The sequence below is a fragment of the Lampris incognitus genome, chromosome 18 (assembly GCF_029633865.1).
Source record: "Lampris incognitus isolate fLamInc1 chromosome 18, fLamInc1.hap2, whole genome shotgun sequence".
Taxonomy (NCBI): domain Eukaryota; kingdom Metazoa; phylum Chordata; class Actinopteri; order Lampriformes; family Lampridae; genus Lampris; species Lampris incognitus.
This window is the reverse complement of record NC_079228.1, coordinates 24,772,635-24,789,766: the sequence shown is the minus strand read 5'-3', so window position 1 is coordinate 24,789,766 and position 17,132 is coordinate 24,772,635. Positions and strand designations below refer to the sequence as shown.

Genomic DNA, 17,132 nt, shown 5'->3' with positions numbered 1-17,132 from the left:
AATTTACCTTTACCTATCTTAACCTGACTTAACCTCAACATCTGCCTAACCCTAACCTTAACTCAACGCTTACCTTAACCTAACCTTAACTGATAGCTAACCTATTTGATAGCTAACCCACAGGGCTGAGGGAACATAGGGCTGACCCCCCGAAAAAAGCTCATGGTAAGGCACACGCACATATCCAGTAACATCCAATGAGTTAGTTGTTTTTATCAAAAGCGTTGCATCAGATTGTCAAATCATTTCATTGTACTTGTACATGAAGTGTGTGACCCTAACCCCGCTAACCTTTGAATCTTGAATCTCGTCAGATTTGGTACCTCAGCTCAAACGGGGTTAATATGTAATGTATGAACTTGATGAACTTGTGCAGGTTGCTGTGGTTTTGTTGCCTTGACATTGTTGTCAGATGTTATTAAAATGATTCATTTGTTCTCACTTGTTTAATGTTTAGGGGAAATGTATGACTTTAGTCCTGACAGCTGTTGCGCTGGCTCTCATCTGTTACTTGTTGTTGCATAGCGCCCTCTAGTGATTGAAAACAAAATCGAACACCTTGATTTACTGTTGAGGTATTTTAAGATAAATGGCATCTAAACACCTATTTCCTCCGGTAATTATGTTGTGTGTTGTAAGCTAGAGTGCATTATAGATCAGATATTTACTGCTTGCTTATTCTTCCAAAACATCTAAAATATTTTCAACAGTTTTCTCGGGTATGACACCTTTGTCAATCTTTCTGTTGATCAATATGCACCATCCCGGTCTTTTATTTCTCAGTTATTCCATACGTATTCTTTTTTCTCTCTCTCTCCCCTTGCCAGGATTACAGTGTCCCAGATATCAGCCTTTTCCCTGAGGAGGATGCTGAGGGGAAGAAGGTCGTCTTCAGGGACACCTCCGATGACGCCAGAATATTTGGCTTTCCCATCAAAGCCAACTCCGTTATCATCAATGCTGGACTGTGAGTTATTTGATAAAATTCAAGGAACATGGTGTTATACTGTAAAAATATTTTTTTATCTGATGCAGAGAACGATCATTTGGTTGATTTTTTTTTTTTTAATCTAAAGCCAAACTAGACATTTTTCTAAGCTGTAGAGCCGATAAAGTGTTCACGCTGTACAATCATTGATTGTCGATGCCATGTAGTCTCATGGGAGTCCATTCATTTCAAAGTACTCTATCCTTCTCATCTCTTTAGATGGCTTGTCTATGCCCAGCCCTTCTTCCAGGGCATACCACGTGTCCTGGAGGTGGGGGGATACCCCAATCCTGCAGCCTGGGGAGTGGAACAACCCTACGTGGGCTCACTGCACCCACTCAAAATAGTAAGTCTGACTCTTTGCCGTTATAACACAATATAAGAAAGTATCCTTATTCAATGTCTAATTAATCGTGCAAAGGACTGAATTATTCCAACTGACTCACTTGCAGTAAGGCTTCTTCTTCTTTTTTCTTTTTTCTTTTTTTTTTGTTTGCATTTTAAGAAATTATAAGACAATACTGGAGTTACAGAGCATGTAAAACAGATATAAAAGGAAATAGAAAAAGTAATAAAACAACTGATTGAATAAACATCAGTTCCCAGGATACAGTTGGATATACTGATTAATTTAAGTCAGAGGAGGATACAATATAGCAATATTGGAACAACAACCGGATACCATAGATACACACACGCACACACACACACACACACACACACACACACACACACACACACACACACACACACACACACGTGAGTGTGTGCGCACATGTGCATATTCATTCACACGCATATTCTTGTGTATAGCCATGACTAAAATGAAAAGCATCAATACAAGTAATATCATGTTTTGTATTAATTATCACGTCTAACAAGAGTGTCATTAGAAATATTGTGTGTTGTATACCTCACCCATTCTTCCCATCTTTCTTCAAAGATATGAACTTGATTTCTAATTCTCATGGTTATTTTTTTTCATTCCATATATTTAATTTACAATGGACAGGTTGACGGATGAGATCAGGCAAGAGTCTGCATGGACTATGATGTTTGCAGATGACATTGTGATCTGTAGCGAGAGTAGGGTGCAGGTTGAGGAGAGCCTGGAGAGGTGGAGGTATGCACTGGAGAGAAGAGGAATGAAAGTCATTAGGAGCAAGATGGAATACTATGTGTGAATGAGAAGGAGGATAGTGGAATGGTGAGGATGCAAGGAGTAGAGGTGATGAAGATGGATGAGTTTAAATATTTGGGGTCAACTGTACAAAGTAACGGGGTGGGGTGAAGAAAAGAGTGCAGGCAGGGTGGAGTGGGTGGAGAAGAGAGTCGGGAGTGATTTGTGACAGAAGGGTACCAGCAAGAGTTAAAGGGAGGGTTTACAAGATGGTAGTGAGATCAGCTATGTTATATGGTTTGGAGACAGTGTCACTGACGAAAAGACAGGAGGCGTAGCTGGAGGTGGCAGAGTTGAAGATGCTAAGATTTTCATTGGGAGTGACGAAGAAGGACAGGATTAGAAACGATTGTATTAGAAGGACCACTCAAGGTGGATGGTTTGGAGACAAAGCAAGAGAGGCAAGATTGAGATGGCTTGGACATGTGTGGAGGAGAGGTGCTGCGTATATTGGGACAAGGATACTGAATATGGAGCTGCCAGGGAAGAGGAAATTCAAATTCAAATTCTCATTTCTTTAAAAAAAAATTTTTTTTAATTAAATCTTCATTGAGTTTTTGATTCTGACAGACTTCCCTCAAACCCTAAGTGTAGTGACTACCCATCTGTTTTCTAGATTCTCAGTGAATGAGTTTTTATATTTGGAAAAAGGCACAACAGTTGGTGGTATGTCTAGACAATTTAATTCCATCTCTCTCCATCTTGTATGTGGGCTTTCTAGCATCCACACTTTGACAACTCTTATTTGTGCTGCTTAATAGTAAGCTTGCAGGTTTGGCAAATCTAGACCACCCATTTCTTTTGGCAGTTTAAGGTATTCCATTTTTATTCTTGTTTTCCTGCCATTCCATAAGAATTTCATCTGAGTAGATTCCCATTGTTTGAGCGTGTTAGAGACAGTATTGTAGCAAATTCGGGGGGCAACCACAGGAACTGCCACAGCCTGGACGCGAACCCGTACGTCCCGCACCGCGGGAGACATCGCTAACCAGTGGACTAAAGGGTCGGACCCGTTAGCCAAGGGCCAGTGTGTCTACTTATCCATGCACGTTCAATGTATACCCCGAAAATTGCTCCAAATTCTTCAGTTACATTAATTACCACTTCAATTGACATTTCAGGCTTAGATGAATAAATTAATATATCATTTGCATACATGAACAATTTATGATTTTCTTCCGAGATATATATATATATATCAACTTGGATACAGGAAAATATTTTAATACATTGTTTTCGTGTGTCTTGCACTCATCAGCTGCTAATGTTTTTTCTACAAATAATCATACAGTTACGTTGCACCAGCGTCATGCCCATATATATATATATATATATATATATATATATATATATATATATATATATATATATATATAACTTTGTTAAAAGAAACACTCAGCGGTAGGGATAGTGCTCAACAAATACAGAGCAAAATAATAATATATATTATAATATATATATATATATATATATATGTCTTTTATTTTCTGTTGTAACCTAATATGTTCTGCCAGTGGTTCGATACAGTGGTTCAATAGTTGTTGTGTAAGTGTTTGTGTGTGTTTGCATGCGTGCGTGCACGTGTGTGTGTGTGTGTGTGTGTGTGTGTGTGTGTGTGTGTGTGTGTGTGTGTGTGTGCATGCGTATGAGCATAAATAGCAGTCTTTCAGTTCGTAGAAGCTCTCAATCTGGTTTTGTTCCTTCCCAAAAAGAGAGAGGTCCTCTATGATCAGACAACTCATTTCAGGCATGGACCTTATGTCCCATAGAGCCGATCGGCCCAGTCCATGCAGAACTTTTCGGGCGAGTTCTGCTTCAGACACCTTGCAGTTGATTCCATGTCCGTGCAGGCCATCTGCTGCTTCCCAAGCTGAGTTGAATACCACCACTCCAGTTTCGAGGAAAACTTTGCACTTGTTTAGATAGAGTGCTTTGCATCTGATAGCCTTATGTTCAGTTGTTTCTTATTCTCGGCGTATTCTTTCTTTTTTATTCTGCAGAGTTTCAGATTAGAGTATTAGTATTAGGGTGAGATCGCGGATACAAGTGGCTGAAATGAGTTTCCTCCACAGGGTGTGTGGGCTCAGCCTTAGAGATAGAGTGAGGAGCTTGGACATCCGGAGGGAGCTTGGAGTTGAGCCGCTGCTCTATGTGTCAAAAGGAGCCAGTTGAGATGGTTTGGGCATCTGATTAGGATGCCTCCTGGGCGCCTTCCTTTGGAGGTTTACAGGCACGGCCAACTGGGAGGAGACCCCGGGGTAGACCCAGAACTCGCCCGAGGGACTACATGTCCAATCTGGCCTGGGAGCGCCTTGGGATCCCCCAGGAGGAGCTAGAGGGCATTGCTGGGGAGAGGGATGCCTGGAGTGCCCTACTTAGCTTGCTGCCACTGCGACCCGACCCGGAGAAGCAGCTGATGATGGATGAATGAATGAATGAATATTAGAATGGTTGTAGTTGGAAAAAAAATCTGCTCCCTTTGAACTTGGTTTTCTTCTTTTTCCCTGCCCCATGTAGGACACTTTCTTTAATTCTGACGTTTGAAAGCAGTAAGGATTCTTATTTTCTTTTTTCATTGCAGGGTGAACCAAAAGTAGAAAAGCCAGATGAGCCACAGGTAACGAAGCATTTCTGCTATTACTACTACTACTACTGACACTAATATTAACCAGTGCTCAGACTGTTACAAAGAGTGTTCATTCATCAACATTAATTAGTGTTGAATACAGTAATGAAGTAGAATTAGGACGTCATTAAACTTATCCACCCACACAAACTTTAGAGTACCCTCCATTTTCGATGCTCTACAAGTTTACATCATTTGTGCATTATTAGTAATGACCATCCTAATCGGCATGTGCTATACTTTACTACACTACTGTGGTTCCTCCTGTGTAATACTAGCTCTACAACTTTGTACTCACATGGGTGCAATATTGATCTTTTTGTGTATGCATTCATCTTAATGCTTCATGTCCTGCTTTGCATTTCCAGATGGTGATCTATGACAAGCCATATTTCACTGGCAAATCGAGAACCATCTACACCAACATGAAGGATTTCATGACCAGAACAGACAGGCAGCAGACGGCATTCATGTACAGTGTCGGCTCCCTCAAAGTACTGGGAGGAATGTAAGTACCACACCTCAGGGTTCAAGGGTCAACATCACATGCAGACAGATAGGCTGACAAGTTACCTTAATGCTTTTCTCTGTCAGAGTGCACATGTCCACCGTCTCCAACAAAATCTTGCTGCATAGTGCGTCTGGGTAGCGTTGCAGTCTAGTCCAGCGTTTCTCAAACCCTTCCTGAAGGACCACTTGTCCTGCATGTTTTAGATCTCTCTCTGCTCCAAACACAGCTGATTTAAATGATCAGTTTTGTTATTAGGCAGCTTCGGGAGCTCATAACAAGTTGATCATTTGAATCAACTGTGTTCGAGCAGGGATCTAAAATCTAAAACATGCAGGACAAGTTGTCCTCCAGGAGAGGTTTGAGAAACGCTGGTCTAGTCCATTGCCTACCAACACAGGGATCGCCGGTTTGAATCCCCGTGTTACCTCTGGCTTGGTCGGGTGTCCCTACAGACACAATTGGCCATGTCTGTGGGTGGGAAGCTAGATGTGGGTATGTGTCCTGGTCACTGCACTAGTGCCTCCTCTGGTCAGTTGGGGCACCTGTTCAGGGGGGAGGGGGAACTGGGGGGAATAGCATGATCCTCCCACATGCTACATCCCCCTGGCAAAACTCCTCACTGTCAGGTGAAAAGAAGCGGCTGGTGACTCCACATTTATCGGAGGAGGCATGTGGTAGCCTGCAGCCTCCCCCGGATCAGCAGAGGGGTGGGGCAGCGACAAGGACAGCTCGGAAAATAGGGTAATTGGCCAAGTACAATTGGGGAGAAAAGGGGGGAACATTTTCAACAAAAAAAACAAAATCATTATTATGTTTGTAATGTATTCAGGATTTCAGTTGATTTGTTTATTTTTAGAATTAACTTGAAAGTACCAGGCTAACTGATCTCTGCGTTATATTATCTTAAATCGGTATGGTATGGTAGAGAAAGTTGTCTGAGAAAGTCCAATCATGAATTGACTACAAATCACACATACTGTGAAAAAGTTGATCAAATTGGAGGATGAGAGAGGGTCATAATGAATATGTCTGTTTTATTACTCAGTGCTTCTCTCTCTTTCCTCAGTTGGGTGGGCTATGAGAAGGAGGGTTTCCGAGGCCACCAGTACGTGCTGGAGGAGGGAGAGTACCATGACTGGAGGGTGTGGGGAGGCTGCGACTCAGAGCTACGCTCTGTCAGGGTCATACGAGCGGTCAGTAGAAAGGATTAGTTTGACAAAAGAAGTCAGCTACATTTAAGGCCTTTAATCCAGATTTAAGTGGAAGTCCCATCACGTACAAGCTGGAATATGGGGGTGATAGTCTGTAAACCAAAACATTCAGGCTGTGTCAGATGATTTAACTGCATGAGCTGGCAATTGCTTTTACTGTGAGTAATGGAAGCTGATAGAAAAACAATGGAGCCATTGATAAAATCGTGATGAGTGAAACCTTTTAGCTCGTATGATTAACCTAAAGGGAAACTATCACGATTTTCAACATTATCTGTACATGTAAATGTTGTAGGGATATAGTCCATTAGCAGCCATAATACTGAGCAGGTTTCTGTGTGTCTCTGACGCACCATTGAAAATGTGCCTGCAGGTCACATACTTCCTGCTTTGCTCATAGACTGCATTGTATAAGAAAATGTGATTATCAAAGCTATGTACAGCTGTATGAGAAAATGTGAATAACTACATTTGTGTTATATATGTGTCTATGTGTGTAATTTAGCATTGTTATTTGCTTTTTATTATACAATGCAGCCTACATTCAGCAAACCAGGAAGTATGTTTTCACGTTCAGGGATCGTCCGCCAGTGACTTCACCAGCGGACACAGTGTTGGCAGCATTTCAAAGACACACTAATAATTGCTTAGCGTTATGGCTGCTAATGAGGTGTTATTTCTACAACATATAATGTTGAAAATCATGATTGTTTCGCTTTAAAGCTTAGTTAGAATTTAACTCAATTTGAAATTAGTTAATACTCCTAACCTACTACTCTGCCCCATTGTAGGACCTGAAAGACCCAATGCTGGTGATGTTTGAGCAGCCAGATGAAGAGCAGGGGGACATGCAGGAGGAAAACACCTTTGAGGTGACGCAGGCCATTCCTGATGTCGAGCCATTTGGATACAAAACAAACACCCTCTCCATCCAAGTCATCAATGGAGCGTAAGTAACTGCTATGGTTCCCAGTCTTTGTATGTTTTTGTCTAGCGGAAAAGCCAATGCTCACTAACAGTATGTCAGGTAGGGGCATCGGCAGAGGAAAACGAATTATCTTAAATGGGCAAGGGAATAAATGAATTAATGTTATGTCATTCTGTTTTACAATGTTTTACAATTTCTTTTTTATTCTATTTTTTGCAGAAGTCAAAACTATTGTAGGCTGTTAGTGGTATTGCCAGCTTACTGAGAGACTAATTGGAGTGTTAATCAGTGGATTATTATAAGGATTTTGTGCCTTTTCCTTCCAGATGGATAGCTTACTCCCATGTGGACTTCTCGGGTCACCAGTACATCCTAGAGAAAGGTTTCTATAATAATTGTGCCGACTGGGGCTCCGAAGACACCCGCATCTGCTCTGTTCAGCCCATCTTACTAGTGAGGACCATTATGGAGAGAAAGAATGGATTGTAATGTTAAAACCTAATCAGAGCATTCATTTGGTTTTTCTTTTTCAACCACTTTGTGCTTGTCTTTGTTTTAAGGCTCCAAGTGAAAGTTCCAAGGCCAGGAATAAGGCAAGTATTTTATTTGCCGACCAATTTCTACACAATCCAATGCACTTCTTGACACTTTTTTACCTTCTAGTAAAGTTCCTTATCAATAGTCATAGGCGTAGACCACCAGTACTGCGATGGTTACAGCACCCCATTCTTTCTTGAATTGTTGCAAAGAACTTACCAGCTATACTGTGGTATAGGCCTACCTGTTGTATACAACATGCATATTACAGCCAATTACTTGTACCTGCAAAGGGTTGAATGAAGGGAAATGTAATTTTTGAATTAATTCTTCTCAGGTAAAGAGCAACAACACAGTGTTTATTACTTTACTTTTGCATACAGTGTGACACACCCAAGTCTGCTCACGCCTTTAAAGACACACTCAGGTTAAAAGGGTAGTGAACTTTTTTATTGAGCATTTTATTGAAAACATGTTGGTATGACAACTGGTTGCCCTCATGATAAATTCAACAACAAAGAGGTCACATCACACGGCGTCTTTAAATTCATTATCATTCCTCACTCGTCTCTGCTTTTCCTGCTGTCTGTATCTCAGATTTTGCTATACTCTGAGCCAGACTTCCACGGGGAGTGTCATGTCTGTGACCAGAACCAGGAGGCGCTGTCTGACAAAATCCTGACCAAGTCCTGCAGAGTGATAGGAGGAAGGTAAGCAGCTTGAGGTGCACTTTACTACAACTGTGAAATTGAAAGATTGAATAGATAGAGGGAAACTCGCCAAAACCCTTATTACAAAAATCAAAGACGGTTTATTGGTTCAGTACATTGTGAGCTCAAACTGTTCAGTATGAAGTGAAAATGAGGTGACATTTGTGTGTCCTTCAGCTGGGTGCTCTATGAGGGTAAACAGCACACTGGAGACCTGTATGTCCTGTCAGAAGGAGAGTACCCCAACTTCGTCAGCATGGGCTGTGCATCCAGCTGCACCATCCGCTCCCTCCAGGCGGTGCCAATGGTCAGGGCTCAGAATGCTCGGTAACACCTTCTATGAAGCTTGCGTCTATAACGCCCTATAAGCATCTATAACGCCCTATAAGTTTAGCTTTAGGTCATTGTAAGATTCATTATAACCATGTATATGCCCTGACAACACCTCATAACATCCTTTATGATACATTATGTCAATTTAAAACGGATTTATGCATTACAAATATATCATCATTAGCCCGTTTATCTGTCATAATGCATCATAGCCAACTTGTTTTGCTGAAGTTTTGTAGAGATGCATAATGAGACTTCAGTGCTGTTTCAGTCTTCAGCCATAGCCGTTAGTCACTGTAATACACATTATAGGAAAGTATGGGCATTATAGATGCAACAGATGCTTATAGGGCGTTATAGATGCTTATAGGGCATAATAGATGCAAACTTCATAGAAAGTGTTGCCAAATGCTCTTCTTTTTCTTTCTTTCTTTCTTTCTTTCTTTCTTTCTTTCTTTCTTTCTTTCTTTCTTTCTTTCTTTCTTTCTTTCTTTCTTTCTTTCTTTCTTTCGTTCTGTCTACATATCTTTCTTTCTTTCTGCATTTCTATCTTTCATACTTTTTTAATTCATTCACTGTCTTGCTCTTCCCTTCTATGACACATGTTATATGACCTATCTCATTGATTTTCTCTCCTCTTGCCTGCCCCCTGACATTCTCTCTCTTCTCTCTCTCTCTCTCTCTTGCTTTAGATGTTCTCAATTCCCTCCATCTCTCTGTTCGGTCTGGAGTGTATGGAGGGCAGGGAAATCACCACAGATATGGAGGTCATTAACTTGGTGGAGGAAGGTTTCAACAACCACATCCTTTCTGTCAGGATCAATAGCGGCTGGTGGGTGTTGTGTGTGTGTGTGTGTGTGTGTGTGTGTGTGTGTGTGTGTGTGTGTGTGTGTGTGTGTGTGTCTGTTTTTGTGCATGCGTGAGTGAGTGCATGTTACTGAAAGGGTAAACAAGGGTGTGCCCCTAGCTGAGTCTGTTTTTTAGTGTGCATGATGGGTAGGGTGGTTCTGTTAACATGAGTTTATTTGCACTGACACATGTAACCGAGAGTACTAACCTGTTTGTCTTGTGTATGTGTGTGCATGCATGTGTATGTTTGTGTGTATAATGTGATGTTCAAGCACCTGCTAATTTTCTTCTCCTCTTTGCAGTTGGGTGATTTGTGAACATAGTAACTACAGGGGGCGCCAGTTCCTGTTGGAACCCATTGAAATCACCAACTGGCCCAAATTCAGCTCGCTACAGACGATTGGTTCAATGTACCCAGTCAGACAGGTATGTAATCTAGTCTTTTCTCAAAAATTCAGATATTTAGTGTTATAAAGCCAATATACTCACCTCAAACATTTGAAAAAAAATGTTCACCCTCTACTGCATAAAACACAGGGCAGTATGAAGCTGGTAGTCATTATTGAAGAATTAACCTTTAAGAATTAATGGGTTAAACTTTACAATAAGAAGATTCACGTTGAAGTACAAAATTTGTTCTTTCTGAACTATTCATTTAAAAGACAATAAGCAGGGCACCAGGGTAGCGTAGTGGTCTAGTCCGTTGCCTACCAACATGGGGATCACCGGTTCAAATCCCCGTATTACCTCCGGCTTGGTTGGGCGTCCCTACAGACACAATTGGCCGTGTCTGCGGGTGGGAAGCCGGATGTAGGTATGTGTCCTGGTCGTTGCACTAGCGCCTCCTGTGGTCAGTCGGGGCACCTGTTCAGGAGGAGAGGGGGAACTGGGGGAATAGCATGATCCTCCCACGCGCTACGTACCCCTGGTGAAACTCCTCACTGTCAGGTGAAAAGAAGCAACTGGTGACTCCACATTTATCGGGGGAGGCATGTGATAGTCTGCAGCCCTCCCTGGATCAGCAGAGGGGGTGGAGCAGTGACCGGAACGGCTCGGAAGAGTGGGGTAATTGGCTGGATGCCATTGGGGAGAGAAAAAAAGGGGGGGGGGTCCAAAAAATAAAAAGATAATAAACAATGTTCAAAATTCAGAGTGAAAATCCTATCTTAATTCAAATTCACATTAATTTATATCATGACACAGTTCATTATAAGTCTTTGCCTTTTTTATAAAGTTTACACTGAAGACAGCCAGGGCTCTGATGTGTGTGTCTGTACTTGATTATTGTTGGAGCTCTCATGTGATCTTCTTTCCCACAGAGACGGCGTTTTTTCCGTATCAGGAACAAGGAGCGAGGACACTTCCTGTCCATCCAGGGTGGAGTGGAGGAGATGAAGACGGGACGGGTGGTGGTGATGCCACAGGTGGAGGCTATGAGTGACATATGGTTCTACCAGGATGGACTAATCAAAAACAGGGTAATAGGAAGGATAAAGAATGTCAATACATTGGACACTTAGGGTGTGATTAGACTACGGGTGAATGTGATTTGTCTCTCACATCCGATGTGTAGGACAAATAACATTGTTATTTGCAAGTGATCAGGTAGGATTTGTTATTCAGGCATCATTAAGCTATCTGCATTGGTTGCTGTTGTAATGACATGAACATTGCATGGGCGTATGCTCACCAGAACCAAAACAGCAAGCTGCAGGGTGTGATGTGTGCCGATGTATCCTGGTGCTCTTAACACATCACTGTTATGTGTCGCCTTTCAAGTGGCGTGAAGGACTGTGTTTGAAATCTCATTGGTGCGGCCAGAATGAGACGCATACTTGCAAAAACTGGAGTTCCATGTGATTATTTGCAGTCCAGACTTGATAAAAGCAATTTGATTCCAATCTGTATATGCCAAAAAAACAGATTTGAACTGCCAGTCTGAAGATAGCACCCTGAAAACAAAAAGCCAATATAACTGATTATCTTTTGAGCCAAAACGAATAAGCTCCAGACCTTATTCACAACACAACACCACACCACACCACACCACACAACACAACCTAACCTTTTGCTTAGTCAAAGGATACTCAACAGATTTCAACAGTCAGATTTCACTCACCTAGACAAACAAACCCCTTCTCGGGCACTGAGCTTGTGTGTCCCTTTCTGTTGCAGATATCCCCAACGATGAGCCTTCAGGTGATGGGAAACATAGAGCCAGCTGCCAAGGTGGTGCTGTGGTCAGAGACCCGCCAGCCCATCCAGACCTGGAAGGCCCAGATGAGAGGCTCCATCATCAGCCTCACTTTCCCTGGCATGGTCCTGGATGTCAAAGGTATAATGTTTGTCTTAGGGGTAGAGAAGGTGTGAATTGAGTCTCTCCCCCTTTTTCTGTCATGAGTACTACATTTATTAATTATAATTCATCATGAAATGAGTTTTGGTCGCATAGTGTGATGGCTGTGGAAGAATACCAATGTCCATTTACATAGGCACAATTGCCATTCCCTAGAAGCCTTGTTTTGGCTATACATTTTTGTCTGCCACCGGGTGCAAAAATTCCCGGGATATATAGAGATTGCTTTACAAAGCATGTTAGAGAAATTTTAATTTACCTTGTTTGTAAACATAGCTCCTCATCTTCCATGCTAGTTTCTCGAGCTATGACTTGTAAATAAATGTGCTTTGCTACGAAGAAAGAAATAGTAAAGCCCGTTGGTTGTTTTTGCGACAGTTGACGTAAAAGACATTGCTGAAATCCAAAAAGTTACCTGGTGCCGCTTTACAAAGCGCTCATAAATTGGCTTGAAGCATTTTTATTATTATTATGCTTTACTATTCCCCTCTTAACATAAGGGATTAATTATGCATTTGAATAAACTATGAAGCAGTAATATTAAAAAATATATATATATCAGGGTCATTATTAGCTCACGGATTTTAACTATTCAAGAATTTTATAGAATTCCTCAAATGCCATGTTTGAATCTTTGTAGTATTTATCTTTAATAATATCATTCTGTTTTCATATGACACTTCAGGGTACCCCTCCGCTCTGCAATGAATGAGTCTGAAAAAGCAGAATTGCTGTCCTTCCAATAGGAATAAAGACATGCTGATGTGATTTTTTTTTTAAAACGAGATAACGTTTCCTTGCCTGCAGGTGGTAAAACATATGACAAGGACCATGTGGTGGTTATGCCAGAGAGTGAAGAGAGGCCCAGCCAACAGTGGGAGCTTGAACTGCTGTAACCATAATACCTAACTTCAACCCACCGGTCCTCAATAAACCATCAGTCTTCCCCTGACCTTCCCTCAACGTCACATCAATGTTACCGAAACTTCTGCTTAACTCTCAGTCAGCTCTTTTGCTCAAAATTCCTTTTAAATTTCCCTTAAAAATCTCTAACTCTTGCCTCATCATACAAGGGACCCCCCCACCCCCACTGCCATGCTGTACAATGCAATACGATTAAGGACTACAGAGATATTTTCTGAATTTCGCAGTGCATGTAACTGGCAGGAACACAACACATGATTATGGGAACAGATGGTCTGTCCATCTCGGCGGTTTTCATACCATCTCCAATATCATGGACCCTCTCATCTGTGAACAAACACGGGATTGTGAGGATTGTATATACTTGCATGCGAGGACTGCAGAATACCAAAGACCCTTGTAATCCCTCTATGTGCCTTCGCTCTGTGCAATGAATAAGATGTTCTGAGAGAAAAAAAAGGGGTGAAAAAATCAAATCGGCTTTACATTTGAACATTGGATGATGTATTTTTAAGTGTTTTGGAGACATTCTGCTGCTCTACTTAACTGTTTCCTCTGTCCTTTTGGTACAACCCGTTTGACCTCTGTAATAAGACTTATTTAGTCATATCCATTCATGTACGGGTTGATCTCTGATTCACCAACGTTATGCGCTTAGACTTGCATCGGATGATCCCATCAGTTAAATTGGGAATTAACAGTAGATGCTCATTTTAAATTGCTCATAAATTCCAGAGTAAAATTCTGTGGCCTTAGAAGCATCTGCAGTTGAATGCTTATAAAGTTTTGTTTACAGTTGGAAAAAGTGGAGTTTTAATGTCATCTCTAAATAACGGGCATGAATGGCCCAGCCCTAACTTCTTGGTGTAAAGCATTCTGCACAGCTAACAAACAATATATCCAAGATAGACTGGTGGATGAATGAAGCCAAAAGAATGTTGTGTGCTGCAAATGTATTTTTGTGTGAGACTTATGCATTTTAATGTCATTTTTTAATTGGTCTAAAATATTGTTTATTTGATGGGAAATGTTGCGTTCCTTGTACACTGGACACCAGTGTACTGTACACAGTGCAGTTTAGATGGATGTGATGCGGTTTCTCTGAGGCTATTTTCTCTGAAGGTTTTTCCTATTCCTTGAGGTATTTTCGAAAATATCAAATATATTTTGACAAGAAATGTACATTACTCTGTTTGTATATTGTGATTTGATACAGGAAAAAAAATGTGAAATGTAATATGAAAGGGAGTGGTTTTAAAATATTGAATAAAAGGAACTTGACAAAAGCAAAGATGGTTAATTGACCACAGTGGTAATGTAAATACTACTACGACAGTGGGCTTTCAATATCCAAAAACAGAGAAATAATATAAGAAATTACACACTCTGAGATTGCAATATCCACGATTATTATTGAGACGTTTTTTCTCTGAAGCTCATAGACTTAAGAAATCGTGTTTTCCTTTCCCCCATGTTCTGTTCAGGCAGCCTGGGCTACGGTGATGTCTGAGCACGTAATGGTGTATTTTGTTTATCTGCTCATTTTTCATATATCCTTTTTACTAAGTTCATTGATTTATTCATACAATGAGAGTCTTCAGACTATTTGACAAGGCTGTTGCGGTCATTATATCATTGCTGTCGGCAGAGCGGACTGTCTTTCTGAAATAAAGTAGTGACCCGTAATACATACTCATCTGATAAGTATTGAACATCACAACAATTGCAGAGTGAGTAGCATTGGAAAAAACGTAGTCTGCACCACTTGAAACAAATGGCACCTGTGGTTGCAAGATGAAGCACAATATAATTTAGCACTATCTGGAAGATACTGGTTTGATTCCTTCATTGGCAAAATTATATAATATTTTATGACACTTATGAAAACGGGATCCACTATTTTAGCAATGCTAAGTGATGAAACTAAGCTGGTGTTTTTAAAATTCAAAGTGTGTTGTGGTAGTACTTTCTATATATTTTTTTGTTTTATGATGATGATGAGGCATAAGATAGCCAGGCTTTTTTTTCTTTTCTTTTTGTATGGATTCTATTTATGAACCCAGTTTCCTCGATTCAGCAGTTTTCTACCTAATACCGACTACACAGAAAATACCATAACCATAAAGTCTCATAACACAAAAGAAAGATCTTGTCGTAGATCAGTTTTGTTGATGATAACTACAGTAACCCGCAGCGCCCACATGTCCCTGGGCCCTGCTGCAGGTACACAGCAGGTAGACAACACGTAGCGTACAACGCTCATCTAAATAGGAAAGGGCCAATGCCTGTTGTGTTCATCTTTTTGGGAAATCTATGTGAAGAAAGTCTGTGAAAATGTGGTGTTGCTGCTGCACTGAACTCTCTCTCTTGCTGTCTGTCCCCCCCCCCCCCTCACCCTTGCCTTCATGTGGACCACGACAACAGGAAGTTCCGAGAGTTGGTGTTCACGCATTATGGGCACATGAAAAGTCTTCGTTCGTTGACGTCTCTCTCACAGTTACTGTAATGTCCGTAGACGCCTTGTCTTACTGACATAAGAATAATTCAAGAACGAGCCGACTTCGTAGGTTCTTAACTGTGTAGCTTTTACTAGCGTTCATCCGACATACAACCTTCATAACATGCCCTTCTAACTTCCTGTATAGGTCACACGCACTGCACGTACATCCGTGAGTAGGTCAAGTTAAACACGTGACCTTTCATTCATTACATCTCCCCCTCTAAGATGATTTTCTAACCTGTATATCACCCCCCTTTTCACAAAAAAAATAAAAAATCCCCCACAGTACACAAGTCCATACGCCTCACAAATCCAGCCGGATTGCAGGCTTGCTCACCCTGCCAGAGCGAGTAACATATGGTGTGGAAGTTGGCATTTCTGCTGCTCGGGACTCATCCGTGTTTCCACTCTCCCCTGGAGTGACATGGTCAGGATCCCTGCTGACAAAGGTGAGTGTTTTAGGTGTGGCCAACAGGTGGCGCCTGTTCCTTCTGTAATGTTCACCTTGAGCTGTCTCCACTATGTAGGATCTGGGAGTGGAGCTCTGACTGTGAACAACTGCTGGCATTGTCCATGTTTTCTGTCCATCAGGTTTGGTGAGTACTGCGTCACCCGAGTTCAGTGGGCGCAGTGTCCGCACACCGTTCCTGCGGTTGTAGTAGAAAGCCTGCCTCGATTTGGCTGCGGCGTCAGCGGTTTTGATCAGTTCCTCTTTAGGCCAGGCCGGTTTCAGGTTATGCTGCAATGTGGGTAAGGTGGTTCTGAGTCTCCTACCCATGAGCAATTCCGCTGGACTGGCTCCAGTGGAAGAAGAGGGTGTAGCTCTGTATGTCAACAGGGCGAGGAGAGGGTCTTCCTGCCTTAATATGCTTTTGGCTATCTGAACAGCCCTCTCTGCCTGTCCATTACTCTGGGGGTAGTGTGGGCTTGAAGTCACATGGATGAAATCATAATCCTCACTGAACCTCCTCATCTCTTCTGAAACTAGCTGTGGCCCATTATCGCTAACTACAATTTCAGGGATACCAAAACGTGCAAATGTAGCCTTCAGCGTAGCTACAACCTGACTGCTAGTAGTTGTTGGTAGATTTAGGATCTCCAAAAACCTGGAATAATAGACACTATCAAGTAGTTTTGCTTTTTGTACTCACACAGGTCTATGCCAACTTTCTGCCATGGTCTGGATGGGAGCTCACTTGACATTAAAGGCTCTTTTCTCTGTGTGTTCTTGTGTTCTCTGCAGAATTGACATTGCTGTATCTTTGTTGTAATGTGCTCTGTCATTTTGGGCCACCACACTGACTGGCTAGCTCTCTCTCTGCACTTAACTATCCCCAGGTGCCCGTCGTGTATTCTGTCTAAGATCACCTCCCTCATCTCTGTGGGAATGACGATACGACGGCCTCTGATGACTAAACCATCTACCTCAGATAACTCCCCTCTCACCTGATAAAAGTCTCTGACTGTCTCCGGCACTTT

The 17,132-nt window shown here is 41.7% G+C and overlaps 2 protein-coding genes across 2 annotated transcripts; both read left to right on the top strand.

The window, feature by feature from the left end:
- The first annotated feature begins 6,218 nt into the window (after window positions 1-6,218).
- Window positions 6,219-7,933, top strand: LOC130128383 (beta/gamma crystallin domain-containing protein 2-like). Its single transcript, XM_056298002.1, has 4 exons — window positions 6,219-6,226; window positions 6,372-6,498; window positions 7,308-7,465; window positions 7,771-7,933. Exons 1-4 carry the CDS (start codon window positions 6,219-6,221, stop codon window positions 7,931-7,933), a joined length of 456 nt encoding a protein of 151 aa, XP_056153977.1.
- A 520-nt stretch (window positions 7,934-8,453) lies between these two features.
- Window positions 8,454-13,125, top strand: LOC130128382 (beta/gamma crystallin domain-containing protein 2-like). Its single transcript, XM_056298001.1, has 8 exons — window positions 8,454-8,459; window positions 8,579-8,691; window positions 8,869-8,998; window positions 9,717-9,856; window positions 10,176-10,299; window positions 11,193-11,351; window positions 12,049-12,208; window positions 13,037-13,125. Exons 1-8 carry the CDS (start codon window positions 8,454-8,456, stop codon window positions 13,123-13,125), a joined length of 921 nt encoding a protein of 306 aa, XP_056153976.1.
- Window positions 13,126-17,132: the final 4,007 nt, after the last annotated feature.